The sequence below is a fragment of the Peromyscus maniculatus genome, chromosome 9 (assembly GCF_049852395.1).
Source record: "Peromyscus maniculatus bairdii isolate BWxNUB_F1_BW_parent chromosome 9, HU_Pman_BW_mat_3.1, whole genome shotgun sequence".
Lineage (NCBI taxonomy): Eukaryota > Metazoa > Chordata > Mammalia > Rodentia > Cricetidae > Peromyscus > Peromyscus maniculatus.
Window position 1 is genome coordinate 40,157,750 of NC_134860.1, and position 19,874 is coordinate 40,177,623.

The following is a 19,874-nucleotide window of genomic DNA, read 5'->3' on the forward strand; positions in this document are numbered from 1 at the left end:
TGAGACATAAGCAAAAAAACAAAAGGGGGAGGGTGGATTTTTTCAGTCATATAGGAGCACTGTCCAAATATCTGCTCTTAGGTTCTTCAGCTCAGTAGTTGTAAGAGGAAAGGAGCCAGGAAGTGTGATTGTACTTCTGGATCAACATCCTTTACCAGGAATGGAAGGATAGCTGAGTTAATTCTTTCCTGTTTTCTGTCCCTATAAATAGTAAGTATTTTTACTCCGTACTGAAAATATTGGTCTTACCTATTTTGGTATTCCAGAAGCATTATTCCTCTGCATTTATTTCTCTTTTGAAATTGACATGTCTCTTCCTTTAGAGAGTACTTCATGCTCCTTCCAGTCAAGTGTTTTTACAAAGTAGTTCTTCTTTTTCCTTTAGTTAAGTACCATTGTACTTGTACCATTAAATGCCATTTCTCTTTTCTTTTTTGTGTAATTATATTTGTACTTGAGCCTAGATTAGACATTGTTGAATTCTATTTGAGCAGTGTGTTAGGCTAAAAAGGAACATCGGGTTTGGAGAACTCATCTTGGATCTAGACTGACACCCACCTTTTCCCTTTTCCTTTGGTCTGGTGCCTGTCCTTCCAGCCAAGTATTGATTCCTTAATTAATCCCAGGGGATTCCCCCCTCCCCCCATGAAGCTGTAAAGTGAGAGAAGAAATGCTACCTTGAGAGACATCCAGGAAATAGTTGGTTTCATCTTTCCTCAGCTTGCCTGGCTCTGGTGAGTTGGAAAGTGTTGACAGAGTCTTGAGCCCTCCTGGCAGAGAATAAAGATCAGAAAGAGAACTCAAGCAGGTGTCCAGGTCCTGACTTGCCTCGTTAGGGAGAATTCAGCCTTGTCGGTCTGGTTGGCAGGGCACACTTAAGTAACTGAGACCCAGCATTTCAGCAGTTTGCAGACGAAGTGAGATGAGGGAACAGCTGCAAGTGAGACTCGGCCTAGACCTGAAGAGGTCAAGCGTTCACTTCACCTGGAGGAAAGAGAAGAAGCAAGCCTAGGGCTTAGCAGGGTAAGTTACTTTCCCATCAATCTGTCTGCTTAGTTCATTTTATAATTCTGTAAAGTATCACTTGAGGGAGTGTTAATCACTGATTAAGAAGCTAGTGTGGTCAGAATAGCAGTATTCTTTTTTGTTGTTTTTCGAGACAGGGTTTCTCTAATTTTGGCTACCCTGGAACTAGCTCTGTAGACCAGGCTGGGCTTGAACTCAGATCTGTTTGCCTCTGCCTCCTGAGTGCTGGGATTAAAGGTGTGCTCCACTACTGCCTGGCCAAAATAGCAATATTCTAAATGTACTATTCCCCCCTTCCGCCTTCTCCCCACATTTGGGGGTCTTGTTCTTTGGTTTTTTGAGTCTGGGCTCTAATTCATGATCACCCTGCCTCAGCTTCCTGAGCGCTGGAACAAAGTGTTCATCATCATGGCAGCCTTCCCTTGCCCTTTTCAAGGAGCCCGGTGACCAGTTGTACTTCCCGCTGTCTTCCCACCACCATCCAAATGATGTATTTGCTGATGGATTCAAGAAACTACAGTGGGTTCTCCTGATCTGGAGACAGTGAGACTGTAACTGTATCTTCTGTGAAATATGGGACTTTTGTTAATGAGGAGGGAGGAAACCGGAGAATGCCGTTTAGGAATGGGTTAATGATTTAGGTTAGACTCTGGAGAGGAAGGATGAGAATTTCTCTAGAAGCCAGCTTACATTTTTATACTCATTGGTGTCTTTTCTAAGTCATCAGGACGGCTAGAAGAAAAAGTTAAGTCATCTCTTTTACAGGTACAGTATAGGCTGAATGCTGGTTAAGTTCTGAGTGCTCACCACAGCACTTTTTAGTTTCACCCTTCCATATCCTCTGTTTTTTTTTCCCTCCCTCCTTCGCTTTTCTCAGTTTATACCCCTTGAACTTGGAGGAGCTTGGGACTCTGGGAAAGCTAGAACCAAGGTCTGAGTCTACAGTATACAAATTCAGAAATGGTTACACACACACACACACACACATTTAATAACCCAACTTCTCATTCCTGCATTCTCACCTTCCTGTCAGAAAGCAAGTACATTTATAACATAGGTCATCAGTATGCTCTGGATATGGACTGGTGCGCTGCTGCTTTTGATTTCTGTCTAGTAATATCTTACCTTCCTATGTATACACATTTCTGAGCTTAAATCTCCCACTGAAGGAAGGAATCCTTGAAAATGCATAAATGAAGCAGTATCTTTCTGACCTTAATTGTCTCCCACTATGGCAAAAGGTTATGGGCTAGTTTCAGGAAGTTGCTCATTAGAAACTTTTGGATATAAGACTGTACATCGGTCCAGTTAGATGTACTTTCACCTGGGGAATGGTTCTAGCATTTAAATGCTTCTCTTAGAATGCAGTAATTCTGGAACACATTGAACATAGGAGTATGTGTGATGATTAAAAGTGGATAGCAGGGAGCTGGATATAGCTCAGACTGCTTGCCTAACATCAAGCCCTTGTTTCAATCCCTGGCACTGCACAAACTGGGTATGGTAGTGCATGCTTGTAATTACAAGTACTAGCAAATGGGTGCAAAAGAATCAGAAGTTTATGACCATCTTTAGACAGTTCAAGATCAGCTTGGGCCTTGAACTGTGTGAAGACAGGTGGACTGGGAGTTTTGCTCAGTGGCAGAATACTTACTTGGTATACAGAAGGCCTTAGTTTGATCCCTAGTATCATGGAAGGAAGGATGAATTACAGGCATAGTCAAGTCAGTTCATGGAAATGGGGTTCTGAAGTATGAAGAGAAAGAGTGCTCCCATTTACTCTTTATACAGGGATATAACTTGTAAAGCTTAGGACCGTCAGTTTTCACTAGGTCCCATATCCTCACTGGTGTTGTATAGAGAATACAGATGAGCTTTTATTGTTTCTACTTTATGGACTCAAACAAGCCATTCACTCCAAGTTTGAGGAGAGATACCAGAAGGGTGGATGGAAACATAAGGAAGGATGAGGACAAAGAGTGCAAGAGAAAAATGGACATTGATTCCTCCATGAACCTCAGGCCATGGATCTATAAGAGCAGCATTTAAAAGATGGGTATGAGCTGAATGATTCTGGAAATATCTGGATTTTGCCACCTGTGTACAGCTCCATGATGGTTCTGGAGACATCCCTTTAACAAATCTGATTGCAAAGAGTCAAATGTCAGGCCATTTTTATAACAAAACATGATCCCTGATGTGAACTTTGTTACCTTGTTTCAGTAGAACCAACTGCTGCCAGTGTTTTTATCCTCTATCCTTTCCTTGTCCCTGGAGACATTAAACCTGGATATTAATAACTTTAGCCTCTCCATGTCTACAGATATCTTTATTTCTTAGGTCCCTTTTTTCAAAAAGTTGGGAAATTCACATATAACATGAAATTTAAAAATTTAAAAGTTAGCAATTTTAATGTCATTTCATAGTCTGTTGATGTAGCTCAGTTGGTAGAGTGCTTGCCTAGTGTGTATGAAGCCCTGGGTTTGATTTCCATCCCTCATAAATCCAGTATGGGGGTGTCTATTTGTAATTGGAATGCTCAGGAGATAGACACAGAAGAATCAAAATTTGAAATTCATTCTCTTCTCCGTAGGAAGTTTGAGGCCAGCTTGGGATACTTGAAACCCTTTCAAAAAAGTTTTTTTTTTGTTGTTGTTGGTTTTTATATCTATCTATCTATCTATCTATCTATCTATCTATCTATCTATCTATCTATTTTGGCTTTTTGAGACAGAGTTTCTCTGTTGCTCTGGCTGTCCTGGAACTCACTTTGTGACCAGGCTAGCCTCAATCTCACAGGGATCTGCCCGCCTCTGCTTCTGTCTCTGCCTCTGCCTCTACCACCACTACCACCCGGCTTTAATTTATTTATTTTTTTAATGTTCACAGTGTTATAAACCTCTCTATCTAGAGCTAAAACATTTTCATCCCTAAAAAAATCCTTGACTGAGGCAGTTATTCCTCATTTTTCTCTCTATCCAGTTTCTGATGACTGTCAATCTGTCTCCCAGTTTGCTTCTCCTTTTTTTTTTTTCTTCCCTACATATAAATTCCCGTGTGTTCACCATTCATCCATTATTGGACCTTTAGTTGTTTCAAGTTGTTGACTGTCTGGACAGTGTTGTTGTGAGCATTCATATAAAAACATGTATTAGGTAACCATTTTCAGTTATTTGGAGGTGCATACACACGAATTCCTGTATCATGTAGTAATTCTATGTTATTTTACTTTTTTCCTTCCTTCTTTCTTTTCGTTTTGTGAGACACTGTATTCCTGGCTAGCCTTAAAGTCACTGTGTAGTCTAGTCTGGTCTAGAATTTGTATTAGTCCTCCTGCCTCTGAAATATTGAGATTATAGGTAAGAGCTATACATGGACCCCTTTTTTCATTTCTCTTTTGAGAGCCATCTTTATGGGTGGATGAAAAGATATTATAGTTCTGATTGGTAATGCCTTAATGGCCAGTGAAATTGTTTTCTTATGTTTATGTTCCATTTGCAAATATTCTTTGGAAAAATAATATACTTAAATATCTTCTCTTTTTTAGTGCATTTTATTTATTTTTATTTTTTAAAGATTTATTTATTTATTATACATAACAGTGTTCTGTCTGCATGTGTCCTTATAGGCCAGAAGAGGGCACCAGATCTCATTACAGGTGGTTGTGAGCCACCATGTGGTTGCTGGGAATTGAACTCAGGACCTTTGGAAGAACAAGCAGTGCTCTTAACCACTGAGCCATCTCTCCAGCCCTGCATTTTTTTAATTTTTGAAAATTTTAGGCATGTATATAATATATTTTGATCAGATATACCTCTCATTCTTTCCCTCAAATTCTCCTGAACCCTCCATGCACACACACACATACAACATGGCCCCCTCCCAAATTCATTTCTTTTTAATATAACCCATTGAGACCAGTTAGTAATGTTTGGGTGTGGAGCCATGCATTGGAACATGAGTAAACTTCCAGTGACCACACTCCTATCAGTTATGAATCAGACCTCCTGAACTTCTTCCCACACATGCTAGAATTTTGCCTAGCTTGATCTTCCATTGATCTTGTGCAGGGGACCACAATCTATAATTTTATGACTACAACACTGTGTCATGTCCAAGAGACAGCAATTTTATGGCATTCCTCCCCATCTTCCAGTTTTTATATCCCCTCCCACTCCTTTCCCCATCCATTGTTCCCTGAATCTTGGTAGGTTAGTGTGTGATACAGATGACAGTTTTCCCACTTAGGCCTGGGCACTCAAGGTCATATATTCTTAGTACTTAAACCAGTTATAAGTTTCTCCATTAACTACTGTGCATTGCGAAAAGAAGTTTCTCTAACCAGGGTTCAGAGCAGTACAAATCTATGGGAATAAATGTAAACATTTAGAAAGCAGTTTGACAACGTGGGGATTTAGCAAAATAGCAATACTAGGTTTCCCCTAGATCCTATGAATTCCCTGCTCAGGCTTTTGACCAGGTTTACAGTACCAAGCATGAATTCCTTCTTATGGAGCTGGCCTCAAATACAATCAAAAAGCAGTTGGTTCCTCCATAATGGTCATGCCATCATTTTACCTTGAGTGAGCACATCTTGTAATTTTAGCAATTAGAGACTAATACTGGGTAAGGCCATTGATGTTTTTTCTCCCCCCACAGACCGCATAGCACCTCTGGGACTATGAAAGCTAGCCGGCAGAGAGAAAGATTTCTAATCAGTACTATATGTCTTGTATTGTCTTCAGCTATAGCGCTTCAACATCAACTTCAATATAATTTGACTCTTTTTAATTAGGTTGTTTCTCATTGGTTGTTCATAGGAGTTGGGTGTTGTTTTGAGACAAGGGCTCACTGTGTGGCCCTGTCCTGGAACTCTGGCAGTATAGACAAGGCTGGCCTGAAACTTGCAGAAATCTGTTTGCCTCTGCCTTCTGAGTGCTGAAATTAAAGGTGTGTGCCACCATGGCTGGGAAGAGTTTTTTTATATACTCTACATATTAAATCTCCTTATAAGTGTGTAACAGAAATATTTCCTCTAATTCTTTGGGTTGTTTCACACTGTTGATGGTATCTCAAGTCATTTTTTCATTAGTCCTCAGATTATTCCTGTCAGTATTTCTACAGTCATTCTTTTCTTTGTATTAAAAAGTCCTTTTCCCTGTCTGCATGCATTCAGAGTATTCCCATCTTTCAAGATCAGTTCCAACTAATCTCTGCTTCATGAAGTCGTCCATTACTTATTTACTGTGGAGACTGTCTTCTGCTCTCCCACAGTGCTTTCTAGAAGATTTCATAGTACTTTATACCCCCATTTAGATGAAGTGCTTAAGTTTTTTCCTGTTTTCAGTTGACAGGGTTTCTTTGTTATAACCCAAACTGATCTCGGACTTGTGATACTCTTGCCTAAGCCTTCTACTGAGATCACAGGCACCATGCCCAACAGAAATACATACGTTTTCGTATTTGTTTCCCTGGAGTATTTTACAAGTGATTTTACCTGTTTATCAAATATACATTGGATGAATGGAAGTTTTAATTTTTTCCAGTGTGACCTCTTGTGTCTAGGCACAGGCAAAAGAAAAGACAAGAAGAGAAACTTGGGTACCCCAGAGTCCCAACTAGACTAGTGGATGGATATAGCCTTGATTTTACTTCAAAATTTGTTTTATTAATTTTTATTTCAGACAGGGTTTCTCTGTGTAGTTTTGGGTGCCTGTCCTAGAACTCACTCTGTAGACCAGGCTGACCTCGAACTCACAGAGATTCTCCTGGCTCTCCCTCCCAAGTGCTGGGATTAAAGGTGTGCACCACCACCGACCAGGTTAATTTTCTTCTTAATTTATCTGACTTGCTTTTTTTTTTTTTTTCCTAGATAAAGTGACTTTTTAGGGTTTTAATTTTCTCTTACTCCTTGATATGCTAAACTCACTTTTATTTTATTTTATTTTTATTTCGATTTTTTGAGACAGGGTTTCTCTGTGTAGCAGCCCTGGCTTTCTTGGAACTCACTCTGTAGACCATGCTGTCTTTGAATTCACAGAGTTCTGCCTGACTCTGTGTCCTGAGTGCTGATATTAAAAGTGTGTGCCACCACCTCTTGCTGGTAAAGTCATTTTTAAATTAGCATTTACCATTCCAATTTTAGTATGTGTCCTACTGAAGTAAGCAAATACACACACACACACACACACACACACACACACACATATATATATATATATATATGATTTATTTTTATTTCACGTGCATTGATGTTTTACCTGCATGTGCGTTTGGATGAAGGTGTTGGAGCCTTTGGAGTTACAGACAGTTGTGAGCTGCAATGTGGGTTCTGGGAATTGAATCCAGATTCTCTGAAAGAGCAGCCAATGCTCTTAACCACCAAGCAGTCTCTCTAGCCCCTGCTTTTACTATATTTTTGCCTTTCTGGTGCTCATTTTGTATTGCACTTACTGTATATTTCTTAAGTTTATTGCTTACAATTTTTTTCAAGCAAATTTAAATGCACTTTATTTTTGGTTAACTTACAAGTTTGGTTTTGTTGTTGCTGTTGGGACAGAATCTCATTGTGTAGCCTAACTGTCCTGCAGCTTGCTGTATAGACCAGGCTGGCCTAAAATTCACAGAAATCCGTCTGTGTTTGCTTCCTGGATGCTGGGATTATGATGCATGTAGTACCACACCTGACTACTTTGTTCTTTGAAAAAAAATTGGTTTTAATTACATTTATTTATGTGTGTGCCTATGCATGTATATGCACGCATGTGCACAGAAGTCAAAGAACACCTTTCAGAAATTGATTTTACTCTGATCACATGGGTTCCCAGGGTCAAACTCCAGTTGTCAATCTTGACAGCAAGCATCTCTACTTACTGAGCCACCTTTCTGGGCATACTGTTTTTTCTTTGTTAAAAAAAAAAAAAAAGTAAAATTAAATAACAACATAAAATACAAAACCAATGCCTCTACTCCAAATAAATTATGGTTAAAACAAAATAAAACAAAACAAAACAAAAAAACGGGGGCTGGAGAGATGGCTCAGAGGTTAAGAGCACTGGCTGCTCTTCCAGAGGTCATGAGTTTAATTCCCAGCACCCACATGGTGGCTCACAACCATCAATAGTGAGATCAGGTGCCCTCTTCTGACACACAGGCATACTGTATACATAATCAATCAATCAATCAATCTTAAAAAAAGAACAGGTGGAGAGATGGCTCAGCAACACCTGCTGTTCTTCTAGAGGACCTCGGTTTGGTTCTCAGCACCCACCAAATCTGGAGGTCAGAATAGGGCGTCAGATCCTTAGAACTATGAGTTACAGACGCCCTATTCTGATCTCCGCAACACCCGGCATGCATACAACACTTGTATGCAGGAACAACACTTACAAACATAAAAATAAATCTTCTAAAGACACTTCAGCCCAGAGTTGAAATGGCTCAGTGGGTAAAAGTGCTTGCCCAGCAAGCTTAATGACCTGAAGCTTAACCCTGGGATCCAGATGAAAAGTCCAGTCACGAGCCGAGTGGCAGAGCCTTTAATCCCAGCACTCGGGAGGCAGAGGCAGGCAGATCTCTGAGTTCGAGGCCAGCCTGGTCTACAGAGCGAGATCGAGTACAGGTGCCAAAACTACACAGAGAAACCTCCCCCCACACACACACACCCCAAAAAAAGGAGGAAAAAAAAAGCCCAATCACACATCCATAGTTCCTTGCTCTTAGGCCAAGGTGGGAGGTAGTGACAGGAGAATTGCATGAACAGTTGTGGGCCCCCTAGCCTGGATTGCACAGTGAAGCACATAAGGAGAGATCCTGCCTCAAATGAGGTGGAAGGCCAGAAAAGACTCCACAAGTTGTTCTCGACATTCCACATACACATTGCAGTATGCATGTGTCTACATCTATACACAGACATGTAAAATAAGGTTTTTTTTTTTTGTTTTTTTGGTTTTTTTTTGGTTTTTCAAGACAGGGTTTCTCTGTGTAGCTTTGCGCCTTTCCTGGATCTCGCTCTGTAGACCAGGCTGGCCTCAAACTCACAGAGATCTGCCTGCCTCTGCCTCCCGAGTGCTGGGATTAAAGGCGTGCGTCACCACCGTGTTACCTTTTATTCCACTGACCATCTTGCCCTCCATGCCTGTGTCAGAGAACAGCTTGTCATGGCTGATGAGGTCCTAGTGGATGATCATGATGGTGACTAGATCCACAGCACTAGTTAGAAGGAGCTCAGGGAAGAGCAGACAGGGTGCCAGGGCAGCCAGAGCACTACAGGGTGGAGAGGAGAGCCAGCAGAACAGGCTGAGGCCGAAAATTTATGTCTTATCTCCAGACTAGGTGAGCTTAGCCAGTTTTCCATCTGCTGCTAACTTTGGATAGACAAAAACTTGTGTGTTGCTTTTTCTTCTTTTTAAAGTTAATTTAGCAGTGTGTGTGCTGAGACAGAGAGTGTGGCACACGGCTGGGCTACATAAGAATCTGCTTCAAAACAAATTACAAAAGATTCTATGTGTTTAATATATATTATATATATATATATATTAAAAGAAATATTATATATATATATATATTACAAGAAATCCACAGAGTCTGCTTAAAGGGTAAATAAATTTATTAGGGAGGAAGACTCACTACAGCATGGGAGATTTATCATAGGGTCCTGGAAGTCCGTGGTACAGGCCAACACTGTTCTTCCGCCTGGGTCTTTCTCAACATCTGAGCCCACGAGGGAGAGGGGTCTCAGGTCTTAAGGGTAGCCCAAGCCATACCCTGGGGCAGGTACTTCAAGGTCATAGATAGCTAGGACAGTTAACCTGCTACATCTCTAGGGGTGGTGCTCCAAGGTCATAGATAGAATGGTTATCCACTACATTAACATATTATTTTTATAAAAGAGGCTGGGGATGTAGTTCACATGATATAGTGCTTACCTAGCATTCACAGATGTGGTCCTAGCACTTGTGAAATGGAGCCAGAGGATCAGGAATTCAAAGTCATCCTCAGCAACATAATGAATTAAGAACCATCCTGGTCTAATGACCTGTCCCCTCCCACTTCCCCAAAAGTCCAACGTAGACAAGTCTAGGGGCTATTTTCATCAACCCAGTTCCTACCCACTGCTTCTTTAAGGGTTTTGTATATTTACTTACCTGTATATAGAGCTTCATATATCACACACATGCATAAATTATATTGTATGTAATTCTCATGTTTTTTGTTTTCATTTTTGTTTGAGAGGGTGTCTTGCTATGCAGCGCAAGTTGACTGGAACACTCTATGTATTCCTTAGCTTACAGAATACTAGTATTATAGAAGTGAGCCACCATATGCCCAGTGGTCTCCTCTATTTTTTGTAACTGCTTATAGCAGTAAGTAATCTATAACTAATAAATTTTCTCATAGCCAGGCCTCAGAGACTTGAGTGTGAAGTAAAAGGCCAGGCATCTGAAAACACACGTTTATTTTTATCAAATTCCTGTTTAGCTTCTGGTCCCCAAGTTCTTTGGACATGGCTCCACGTTCACAGCGGCGAAAGCACAAGAAACGCCCACCAGTGACTCCTATGGTTGTAATCCCACCCACAGAAGTGTCTCCGGAACCTCTAACCCTCTCAAAACCTAACCCCAGCATTGATGCACTTGGCTTTATTTCCTTGGACAATAATGTACCAGGTCTGTCCCAACTGATCCTTCAAAAGCTGAACATGAAGAGCTATGAAGAATACAAGTGAGTGACCAGTTTGTGGACAGAGGCTCAGTGGTACCGGCATATCAGAAGATGGAAAAGTATAATTGGGAATTTTCTCATTCTGACCTTTGTCAGTTGTATTAGTATAGAAGAAACATAACTGCTTAAGAAAAATGGGAGTGGGATACATTTTAGATCATAGAAAAATCTATACAAGGTGGGGGAAGCACAGAAGAGCTTGGGGAGATGCTCTTCCCTATTGCCTTTCTTTGAAACTATCTCTACAGGTTGGTGGTAGATGGGGGAACCCCAGTATCCAGCTTTGGATTTCGGTGTCCACAAGAAATGTTCCAGAGGTTGGAGGACACGTTCCGATTCTGTGCTTCCTGTAAAGCACTCCCTTTTGGCCTTTCAGATCACAAGGTTCTCCGGCACTGTAAGAGGTGACTTGTGGGGTGCTAGTGGGGGAACATTCAGAAGTAACCCTATACTAAGTCCTCATTCCAAGAGGAACAGCCCCAAGGTTTTTTTGTTTGTGTTTGGTTTGCTTTCAGAATTAATAGTTCCTCATTTTGTGTGGCCCCAATTTTTATCCTGTTTATTTTTGGTATTGTGGGAAATGAAATAGCAGATACTCTTCCTACTTTTTTCCTGAGTACACATGGGGTAAGATTACATTTGTTCTGAGAAGGTTGAGGTGGTCACACCTGTTAAGAGAAAGCATCAACAGAGTCTTTTTTTTTTTTTTTTTCCTGAAGTGAAAAACTTAAGTTTTGGACAGGTGGAGATGGGGCAGCACTCTGAGAATTGCACTCCTAATGCCTGTTGCTTCACCTGCCCACATGGCTCCCGCATTGGCATTGCTACCTGTCATTTTTCTCCACACCATCCTGCCTGTGCATTGGCCTTTCTTTGAAGGTGCCGGTATCCGGTCTCCTTCCCTGGACATGTGCAGTTACCTTTCTGATACAGGGATGTGTTTCTTTGGTTCATTCTCTCAGGTGCAGAAATGTCTATTACTGTGATACAGAGTGCCAGAGGTCAGATTGGCCAGCACACAGGAAGGTTTGTCAAGTGCTCCGTCTTGTGGCAGTGGATCGCGTCATGGAATGGCTTCTGGTCACAGGTAGAGTAGGGGTATTAGAAAACTTTATCTTAGTGATAATTGTTGGTTGTAGTTAGAAAAAAATAAACTGTGGCAAGGAATGGGGATACTTGTAGTTACTGGTTGCAGAATAAATATGAATTACTGAGGAGGGAATTTTGAAGCCAAGGAAGGATTTGCTGTTTATTATTTTTTGAATTATGGGTATTTGAGTATGGGTTTGTGCACATGAGTACAGTACCCCTCAAGGCTGGAAGAAGGCATGGAATCCCCTAGAGTTGGAATTACAGACAGTTGTGAGCCCCTCAATTTGGCTGCTGGGAACTGAACTCGGGTCCTTTCCAAAAGTAGTGTGCCCTCTTCTTTCCAGCCCCATTCACTTTCTCCTTCTGCCCTACAGGTGATTTTGTCCTACCCTCGGGACCCTGGCCATGGCCGGCGGAAGAGATACAGGATTGGGATGCCTGGTTTTCTCTGAGGGGCTTACAGCTAGAGGCTGCACTGAATGCTGTTGTAGAGAGCCATGCCATGACCATGCTTTGGGCCAGTCTAGGAAGGCCGCGACCAGAACCAGAGGCTCTGCACAGCTCTTTGAAGCGGTTGATGACAGATGCTTTGTCACGGCCCTTGACCCTGGGCCTAGGGCTTCGGACTCTGGCCCTAGATGTTGGGAAGACGGGGGGAATCACACTGCATGTAGTTGGTGCTTCCCATGTGGAGACATTTCTCATTCGTTCTGGAGATTATGATGAGCTTGGCTACATGTTTCCTGAACACCTTGGCCTCCGTGTGATCATGGTGGGTGTGGATGTGGGCACTAACCTTTTACAGAGTTCTTCGCCTATACCCCTGGAGCCTGGAACAATTCAGCTTAGTGGCTACAAGGCTCTGTATCATGACTTCTGGGAGGAGCAGATAGAGACTGGGAATCTAGCCCATCCAGATTTGGTGGCTGCATTCCATCCAGGTAAGAGCTATTCATTCAGAGAAATACTGAGGAGCTGATAACTTTCCACCCTGCACTTATGTTTTAGTTGGGGTTTCTATTGCTGTGATGAAACACTATGAGCAAAAGAAGGTTGGGGAGGACAGGGTTTATTCGGCTTATACTTCTATCACTGAAGGAAGTCAGAACAGAAATTCAAGCAGGCAGTCAGGCGGTGGTGGCACATGTTTTTAATCCCAGCACTCGGGAGGCAGAGCCAGGTGGATCTCTGTGAGTTACGGGCAGCCTGGTCTACAGAGCAAGATCCAGGACAGGCACTAAAACTACACAGAGAAACCCTGTCTCAGGAAAAAAAAAAAAATTTAAGCAGGGCAGGAACCAGGAGTCAGGAGCTGATGCAGAGGCTATGGAAGGGTGTTGTTTACTGGCTTGCTCCCCAAGGCTTGCTCAGCCTGCTTTCTTATAGAACCCAGGACCACCCACCCAGAGATGGCCCCACCCACAATGGGCTGAGCCTTCCCCATCAATCACTAATTAAGAAAATGCCTTACAGCCTGATCTTATAGAGGCATTTTCTCAGTTGAGGTTCCCTCTTTTCAGATGACTCTAGCTTGTGTCAAGTTGACATTAAACTAGCCATGACAACTTAGATCTGTTTTCATTTGGTCCTTATTCATTTCTTTTGATCTTCACTAAATACAGTATAATGACGAGCTTGGTTGATCATTTCCCATATATCTATCCTGGTTCACAGTCTTTTATTGAAGAACTTGGGTAGCTCATGATGGTAAGAACTGGGGATGAACAGCACGAGGGTTGATAAAATCAGAGGACTGTCATGCTCTTGGGATATACCTCAGCCTTCCTCCCATCTCCTCTTCACATTTCCATTCTTGTTCTTCAGGTTTCCATGCCTCCCCAGTCTTGATGGAAGCTTGGCTACCTACCCTGCTGCTACTTCGTGACTATGCGATCCCAACATTGATTACTGTTTACAGGTTTTTACCTATTTCTATTTGTGATCCTTTCCTGACTCACTTTTTCCTATACACAGATGAACCCATTTTGATTCCCCTTGCCCATCTGTCTTAGGAAGGTGTTCTTCCTTCCTGCATGTAGCTCTAAAACAAATTTCTGGGAACAGTCCTTTATTACATAATCTGGAATTTGGTGAGACATTTGAGAGGGAAAATAACCCTTGCCTAGTACATCTCGAGAAAATTTTTGGGATTGATCATGAATTGCCATGCACTTGAGCAATTTATACTCCCTCATAATTACTAGAGAGATTTTCCTTCTCTCTTCCCCAGCCAACAGGAATTGGAAGCCTCTTTGCAGATTCTGGTGAACTTGGATACACACATCATTGCTTGTGGAGCTAATCCTTTCGCATCCCTCAAACCTGAACAGGTCTATTCTAACCCCAATAAGCAGCCAGTGTACAGCAGTGCCTACTACATCATGTTTCTTGGAAGTTCCTCCTGCCAACTAGATAAGAAGCAATCAGAAGAAATAGCAGATGATTTTTCAGTATTTGAACCAAGTCCTAACTGAATGCCTGGAAAATAGAAGCTTAATCAAATCACCCTGTTGATGTCCAACTGTTGCCAGCTTTGAAACCTACTGAATGCTAAATCTTATTCACAGTCCAAGTAAAGATTCTAAACCAATGAGAACTCTGTATGACATGACTCCTTTCTGGTTTTTCCCCAGGGCTTTGTTGACCACTGAGTTACATTCCTAGCCCTCTTTTGTAATTGTTTGTTTTGAGTAGCCGAGGCTGGCCTTGAATGGACCAACATCTGCCTCCGCCTCACAAGGGGGGTTGCAGGTCTATACGAGTTTGATTTAACCTATATCTAAAAAGGTTCTGTGTGTGTGTGTGTGTGTGTGTGTGTGTGTGTGTGTGTGTGTGTGAGAGAGAGAGAGAGAGAGAGAGAGAGAGAGAGAGAGAGAGAGAGAGAGAATGTCTCACTGCTTTTGCCACAGCCTCCAACAAAGCTGGAACTATATATGTGTTTGCCACTGCACCTGAGTATGTTGGGGCTTTTTAAGTAACTTGTTTTGTTTTCTATTTGCAGTCAAATATGACTCACCTGTGTGGTGGTATTGTGTTCCCTAAAATATTGTGCACCCTAATAAGCTTACCTGGGGTCAGAGAACAGAAAAGCCACTAGATACTGTAGCATGAATCTTAAAAGTTCTTATTAATAAAATCAAACCTGAGCCAGGTATTGGGGTGAACACTGGTGGAAGATCAGAGAGACAGAACAAGCCACAGCTAACCTCACCTGGCCAACTTCTCAGCGGATCTTGTTTTATCAGACTGGAAGCTTCTGTGTCCTCATCCCAATGGCTCTCAGCTGAACTGCTGCTCAAAACCTAAAAGCTTAACCAGCCAAATGCTTCTTGTTCCTGGTCCTCACGCCTTATATACCTTTCTGCCTTCTACCATCACTCCCTGGGATTAAAGGCATGATGAGTCACCATGCTTGGCTGTATCCTTGAACACATGGATTTCTGTCTCTGGAATGCTAGGATTAAAGGCATGTGCTACCACTGCCTATCCTCTATGTTTAATATTGTGGCTGCTCTGTCTCTGACCCCAGATAAGTTTATTAGGGTGCACAATATTTCAGGGAACACAATACCACCTCATACACTTTTAAAAAAGAAGTGTCTGTAGTGGAGTTGGGAGTGTGCTGAGGTGTGAAGGCACTTCCCTCCATACCTGACCTATGTGCTTACCTCAAAAGCCTTAAAATCTGAATTCCATCCCTGGGAACCACATGGTAGAGGAAGAGAACCAATTCTTCCAAGTTGTGCTCAGGCCTACCTACGTAAACACTTGTTTTGTTGTGAAAGTGAAGGACATGCTGGGGAGATAGATAGCTCAGTCATGTGGAAACGCAAGCCTGTAACTCAGCACTGAGAATGCAGACACGTGAATCCCAGGAGCTCACTGTCCTGCTGACCAGCAGTCCGAGTGAGACCATACTTTAAAAAAAAAGATGAAAGGTTGACCTCTAACCTCCCCTCACCGCGTCACGGTGCATTTTATAGGTTCTTTACATATACCCGCCTCAAATATTTAGTTCTAGAGTGAGTTTAACGCACTCATGAACCAGCAGAACCCTGGATCAACTCCCTTCTGCTTAGTTTTGCCTAGTTCAGCTCCAGTTCTGTCTACCCAGAATTCCCGATCACTAGGTACAGGAGGCAAACGCCCTGGGTCCTCGGGATACCTCGGGGGGCCCGAAGCTCAGTGGCCCCCGAGCTCCTCCGCCCCGCCCACTCGACCCGGAGGGACCGAAGGCTGCAGCAGCGTCCTCGGTTCCCCAGGACCCCCGGGGTGGGGCAGACACTCCAGACCTGAGCACGTGGCCGGAGCGCGGAGCCACCTGAGGGGAGCTGGGTCCCGCCCGAGCTCGGGGGCGGTCCGGGCGGCCAGCATCCTCGCGCCGCCCCGGCGCCACGCCCTCCGGCCCTCCCTGGCTCCATATTGCGGGAAAGCGGGCCCGGCCGTGACGCGGCTCCCTGGTTCAGGTGAGGACTCGCACCCCCTCCCCTTGCGCTTCTCCCGCCGGGCAGTCAGCTTGTGCCCGGTCTGCGGTCTGGCCTGCGTGCCGGAATGGTGGTGAAGCCCCGTTCCGGTTGCCAGCGGGCTGGGCCTCCGGGGTGGCGGAGACTCGGGCGCGTCTCGGGTGCCCGGGTGGGTTGGGCAGGCTGGCCCCGCGTGCCGGAGGACCGGGGAGGCTTGGCAGAGTGAGGGATGCCGGAGAGCAGCGGCACCCGGCTCTCGGTCGGGTGGACCGCAGGTGGAGGGCTGGAGGCCAGAGGGGGGCCGTGGTGAAGCGCCTCCTGGGAGGCCGAGTAAGAACAGCCCCGAAAGCCGGGTCTGGCTAGTGACCAGACTTTTTGGTGACACAGCAAATTGAGGGGAATTTATGCTGTGCTTCGTGACACCTAGGTCAGAATTCACAAGCCTGATGTAAGCTCGGGCTTACAGTTCTTAGAAACTGTTCTAGGAAGTAACATTGTAGATTTCATCCCCGGTCCTTGATCCGCAACAGAGGTGTCCCGGTAACAGCCCGAGGAAACCGAGGTGCAGAGGGGGTGACCGAGGTGCAGAGGGGGAGACCGAGGTGCACGCGGTATCATGCTGCTACCCATTACAGTCCCTAATTGCTGTTAGGCGATAGCCGTTCTGATAAGATAATCTATCCCAGTTACAGTACAAGTATAATGAGCTACCAGTCAGACGAGGAAAACATTAGAAGCAGGTGGAAGAAATAATTTTGCCCCTGCAAACTTCAGCCGCCTCTCAGTCCTCACGGTTGAGTAGAGGGCTACCTACCCACGCAGAGGTCTGGTCGTGTTTCCGCGTTATTTATCCCGGCCAGTGGTAGCTTTAAATGGCCCTTCCGGAACCTAGATGCGGCCTTTGGAAAACTGCATCTGCCCTCGTCTAAGTCACATTTCCTGTTTCTCCTCCCTCTCCCTCCCTCCCCGAAAGCTGCTTGTGTTCCTAGGCCTCGTGCCAGTTAAGACACTCACGTCGAAAGACCCACCCTTTTACTAGCTGACTCACTGGGTGGAGATGGTTTGGAGAACCAAGAATGAATTCCCCAAGTTTTCCAAAGGTTGTTTGTAACGTAGAATGCTAAAGAGAAAACAAAAGCTTTAGTTCCCTCATTAGAGTCCTGTTACTTGAGCAGAACTGAGTAATTTGTTGAGTCACCCTGGGGTTTGTTTAGCTTTTTACAAAAACTTGGAAGCCTGCCTTTGAGGTGATCACATGAACAGTGTTTAAAGGGGCTACAAGGGCATTGAAAAGGAAGCTGCTTTGTCGGTACCCCCAGCTCTCTCCCAGGGAGGCTGCCACCCTTTCCTGCTCCAGTGTTTGACCTTTCAGTGAGATTGTCTACAGATAGAAGAAAATGGGTCTGTTTCTTTACGCAGATGCTCGCAACTACCTCTGCAGTTTTACACCTTGCCTTTTTTCACTTAACGTGTGTGGTAGATGGTTTTATATATGGATTTTTAAAGCTACTGCATTTTTAGAAGGTGAATATCACTTTATGAATATTCACGTGTTTCACATTGTTTTTTGACAGCTCTTCATATTACATGTTAGTATAATGAATAGCCTACATCTACATGAATGTGCATTTGTGAAGGTAGTCCTATGACCTATATAGAAATGGAATTTCATTCTAGTACTTAATATTCTTCAAAATGCACAGAAATTACTGTTTCAGTTTTTCATACCCTAGTACCTAGATAGTCTTTGATTGCTTGATTGATTTTTGTTTTGTTTTGAAAATCTTGGTATAATTCCTCTAGGCCCTTAAAGTAGCTAAAAATGAAGAACTCGAAGTTTGTCGTTAGAGTAAACATTCTTTCGTCTGTGTGTGTATATGCATGTGTGTGCAAGCTTATGAGGCTGGTGCACACGCCACAGTGTGCATATGGTGGAGGTCGGAGGAGAATCTTGGGTGTGGGTCTCTTGTTTCCGGTCATGTACACCAGGCTAGATGGCCTGGAAACTTCTGGGGATTCTCCTGTCCCTACCTCCCATCTCACCATGGGGTGCTGGGGTTCGAGACTTGGGCTTCCTCGCCCACTTTGGAGGATCTGAACTCAGACCTCAGGCTTCTGTAGCAAGCACTTCAGAGTGGTCTCCCGTCGGTCTCTCTCCCTGTCCCTCCTCCTCCCTCTCCTTCCTTCCCTCTGGCTGCCTCTTCCTCCTCCCTCTCCATCCCTCCCTCCTTACCTTTCTTTGAGCTACAATCTCAGCCTTTTAAGCTTTTTAAGAGTGCAGACAGTTCTGCCTGGGGGACTAGGCATGGCTGATGGGAAACACTTACCTGCAGGTGTGAGGGCTGCAGCTGGGTCCCTGGAACCCAACTAAAAAGCCGAGCAGGTGTGCAGCCCCCCTGTAATCCCTGCTTACGGGAGGCAGAGACCAGACAGTCTGCTTTAGCTAGACTAACTGAATCCAATGGCATTCAGAGGGAGTCCCTGCCTCAGTAAACAAAGTAGACAATGATCAAGAAGACTCCCAACATCAATCTCTGGTCTACATACAAATGCACATGTATGCACACATTTGAACACACATATATGTATGTAAGTGTACTACACACATAGAAAAAATATATATTCTCCTTCTTCATGAGAAAGGAGAATATCTTTCTTTTTTTCTTTTTTTGGTTTTTCGAGACAGGGTTTCTCTGTGTAGCTTTGCACCTTTCCTGGAACTCACTTAGTAGCCCAGGCTGGCCTCGAACTCACAGAGATCCGTCTGCCTCCCCAAGTGCTGGGATTAAAGGTGTGAGCCGCCACCACCCGGCTTTCTTTTTCTTTTTTCTTTTTTTTTAATTAACATTTTTTTCCTTTATTTTACATACTGACCACAGTTTTCCCACTTCCTCATGTACCCCTCCCCCCCCCCCATCCATTCCTCCTGGTCTCCATTCAGAAAGGGGCAGGCCTCCCATTGGCTTGAACAAAGCATGGCACATCAAGTTGAGATAGGACCAGGCTCCTCCCCCTGCATCAAGGCTGGGCAAGGTAATCAGCTTGGGGAACAGGCTTCCAAAAGCCAGGTAAGCACCAGGGACAGGTTCTGATCTCACTGCTAGGAGCCTTACAAACAGACCAAGCTACACAACTGTCACAGACATGCAGAGGACCTAGGTCGGTCCCATGCAGGCTCCCTAACTGTTGGTCCAGAGTGAAGGAGAATTTCTTAAACATTATTTCACACATCATTTTCTGATTTTTTTTTCCCCCTTTTAATCCTGATCTCTTTCATTTGCCCCCTGACTGTCCTTTGGAAGCTTTGGCCTTAGCCCTTCCTCCTGACAGCAATCAAGGACAGAAGAAAGGAAGGAAAAAATTTAACCTCTTCATGTTTTTATGCATAGACCTTTGGCTTCCAAGTAATTGAGACCAGACTGTCATTTTTCTTATTATCTTACTGTCTCTGTGTGGGCACATGCATGTGTTCATGTTTCTTGTACGTGTGTTTGTGCACATGCAGAGGCCAGAAGGACATGAGATGTCCTTCTCTACTGCTCTCCATCTTTTTTTTTTTTTTTTTTTTGA

General features: G+C 43.7%; 2 protein-coding genes across 6 annotated transcripts in view; both read left to right on the forward strand.

The window, feature by feature from the left end:
* The first annotated feature begins 909 nt into the window (after window positions 1–909).
* On the forward strand, window positions 910–14,437 carry Mss51 (MSS51 mitochondrial translational activator). 2 transcript variants are annotated; one of them, XM_006984802.4, is made up of 7 exons: window positions 910–1,023; window positions 10,507–10,749; window positions 10,998–11,153; window positions 11,712–11,836; window positions 12,216–12,782; window positions 13,666–13,759; window positions 14,072–14,437. In XM_006984802.4, the coding sequence occupies exons 2-7, from the start codon at window positions 10,532–10,534 to the stop codon at window positions 14,313–14,315; spliced, it is 1,404 nt and encodes a 467-aa protein (XP_006984864.1). In that variant the 5' UTR covers window positions 910–1,023; window positions 10,507–10,531; the 3' UTR covers window positions 14,316–14,437. The 2 variants fall into 2 exon arrangements, with proteins under 2 accessions (XP_006984864.1, XP_076400844.1); XM_076544729.1 differs by lacking the exon at window positions 910–1,023 and having other exon boundaries at window positions 10,393–10,749.
* Window positions 14,438–16,117: 1,680 nt separating this feature from the next.
* Anxa7 (annexin A7) overlaps window positions 16,118–19,874 on the forward strand; it is a 28,377-nt gene continuing 24,620 nt past the window's right edge. For 2 of the 4 annotated variants that reach the window (XM_042284685.2, XM_006984805.4), the window contains exon 1: window positions 16,118–16,307. The gene's annotated coding sequence lies outside the window, so the exon portion shown is untranslated. The remainder of the gene's footprint in view (window positions 16,308–19,874) is intronic. The other 2 variants (XM_076544730.1, XM_076544731.1) reach the window with 1 other exon arrangement.

What these genes read in the sequence shown, in the direction of transcription:
- Mss51 (XM_006984802.4), top strand. Translation starts at nt 10,532, where the DNA reads ATGGCTCCACGTTCACAGCGGCGAAAGCACAAGAAACGCCCACCAGTG. An exon ending in GGAATGGCTTCTGGTCACAG is followed by an intron (nt 11,837 to 12,215) that starts GTAGAGTAGGGG and finishes TCTGCCCTACAG; the next exon opens with GTGATTTTGTCCTACCCTCG. An exon ending in GGTGGCTGCATTCCATCCAG is followed by an intron (nt 12,783 to 13,665) that starts GTAAGAGCTATT and finishes CTTGTTCTTCAG; the next exon opens with GTTTCCATGCCTCCCCAGTC.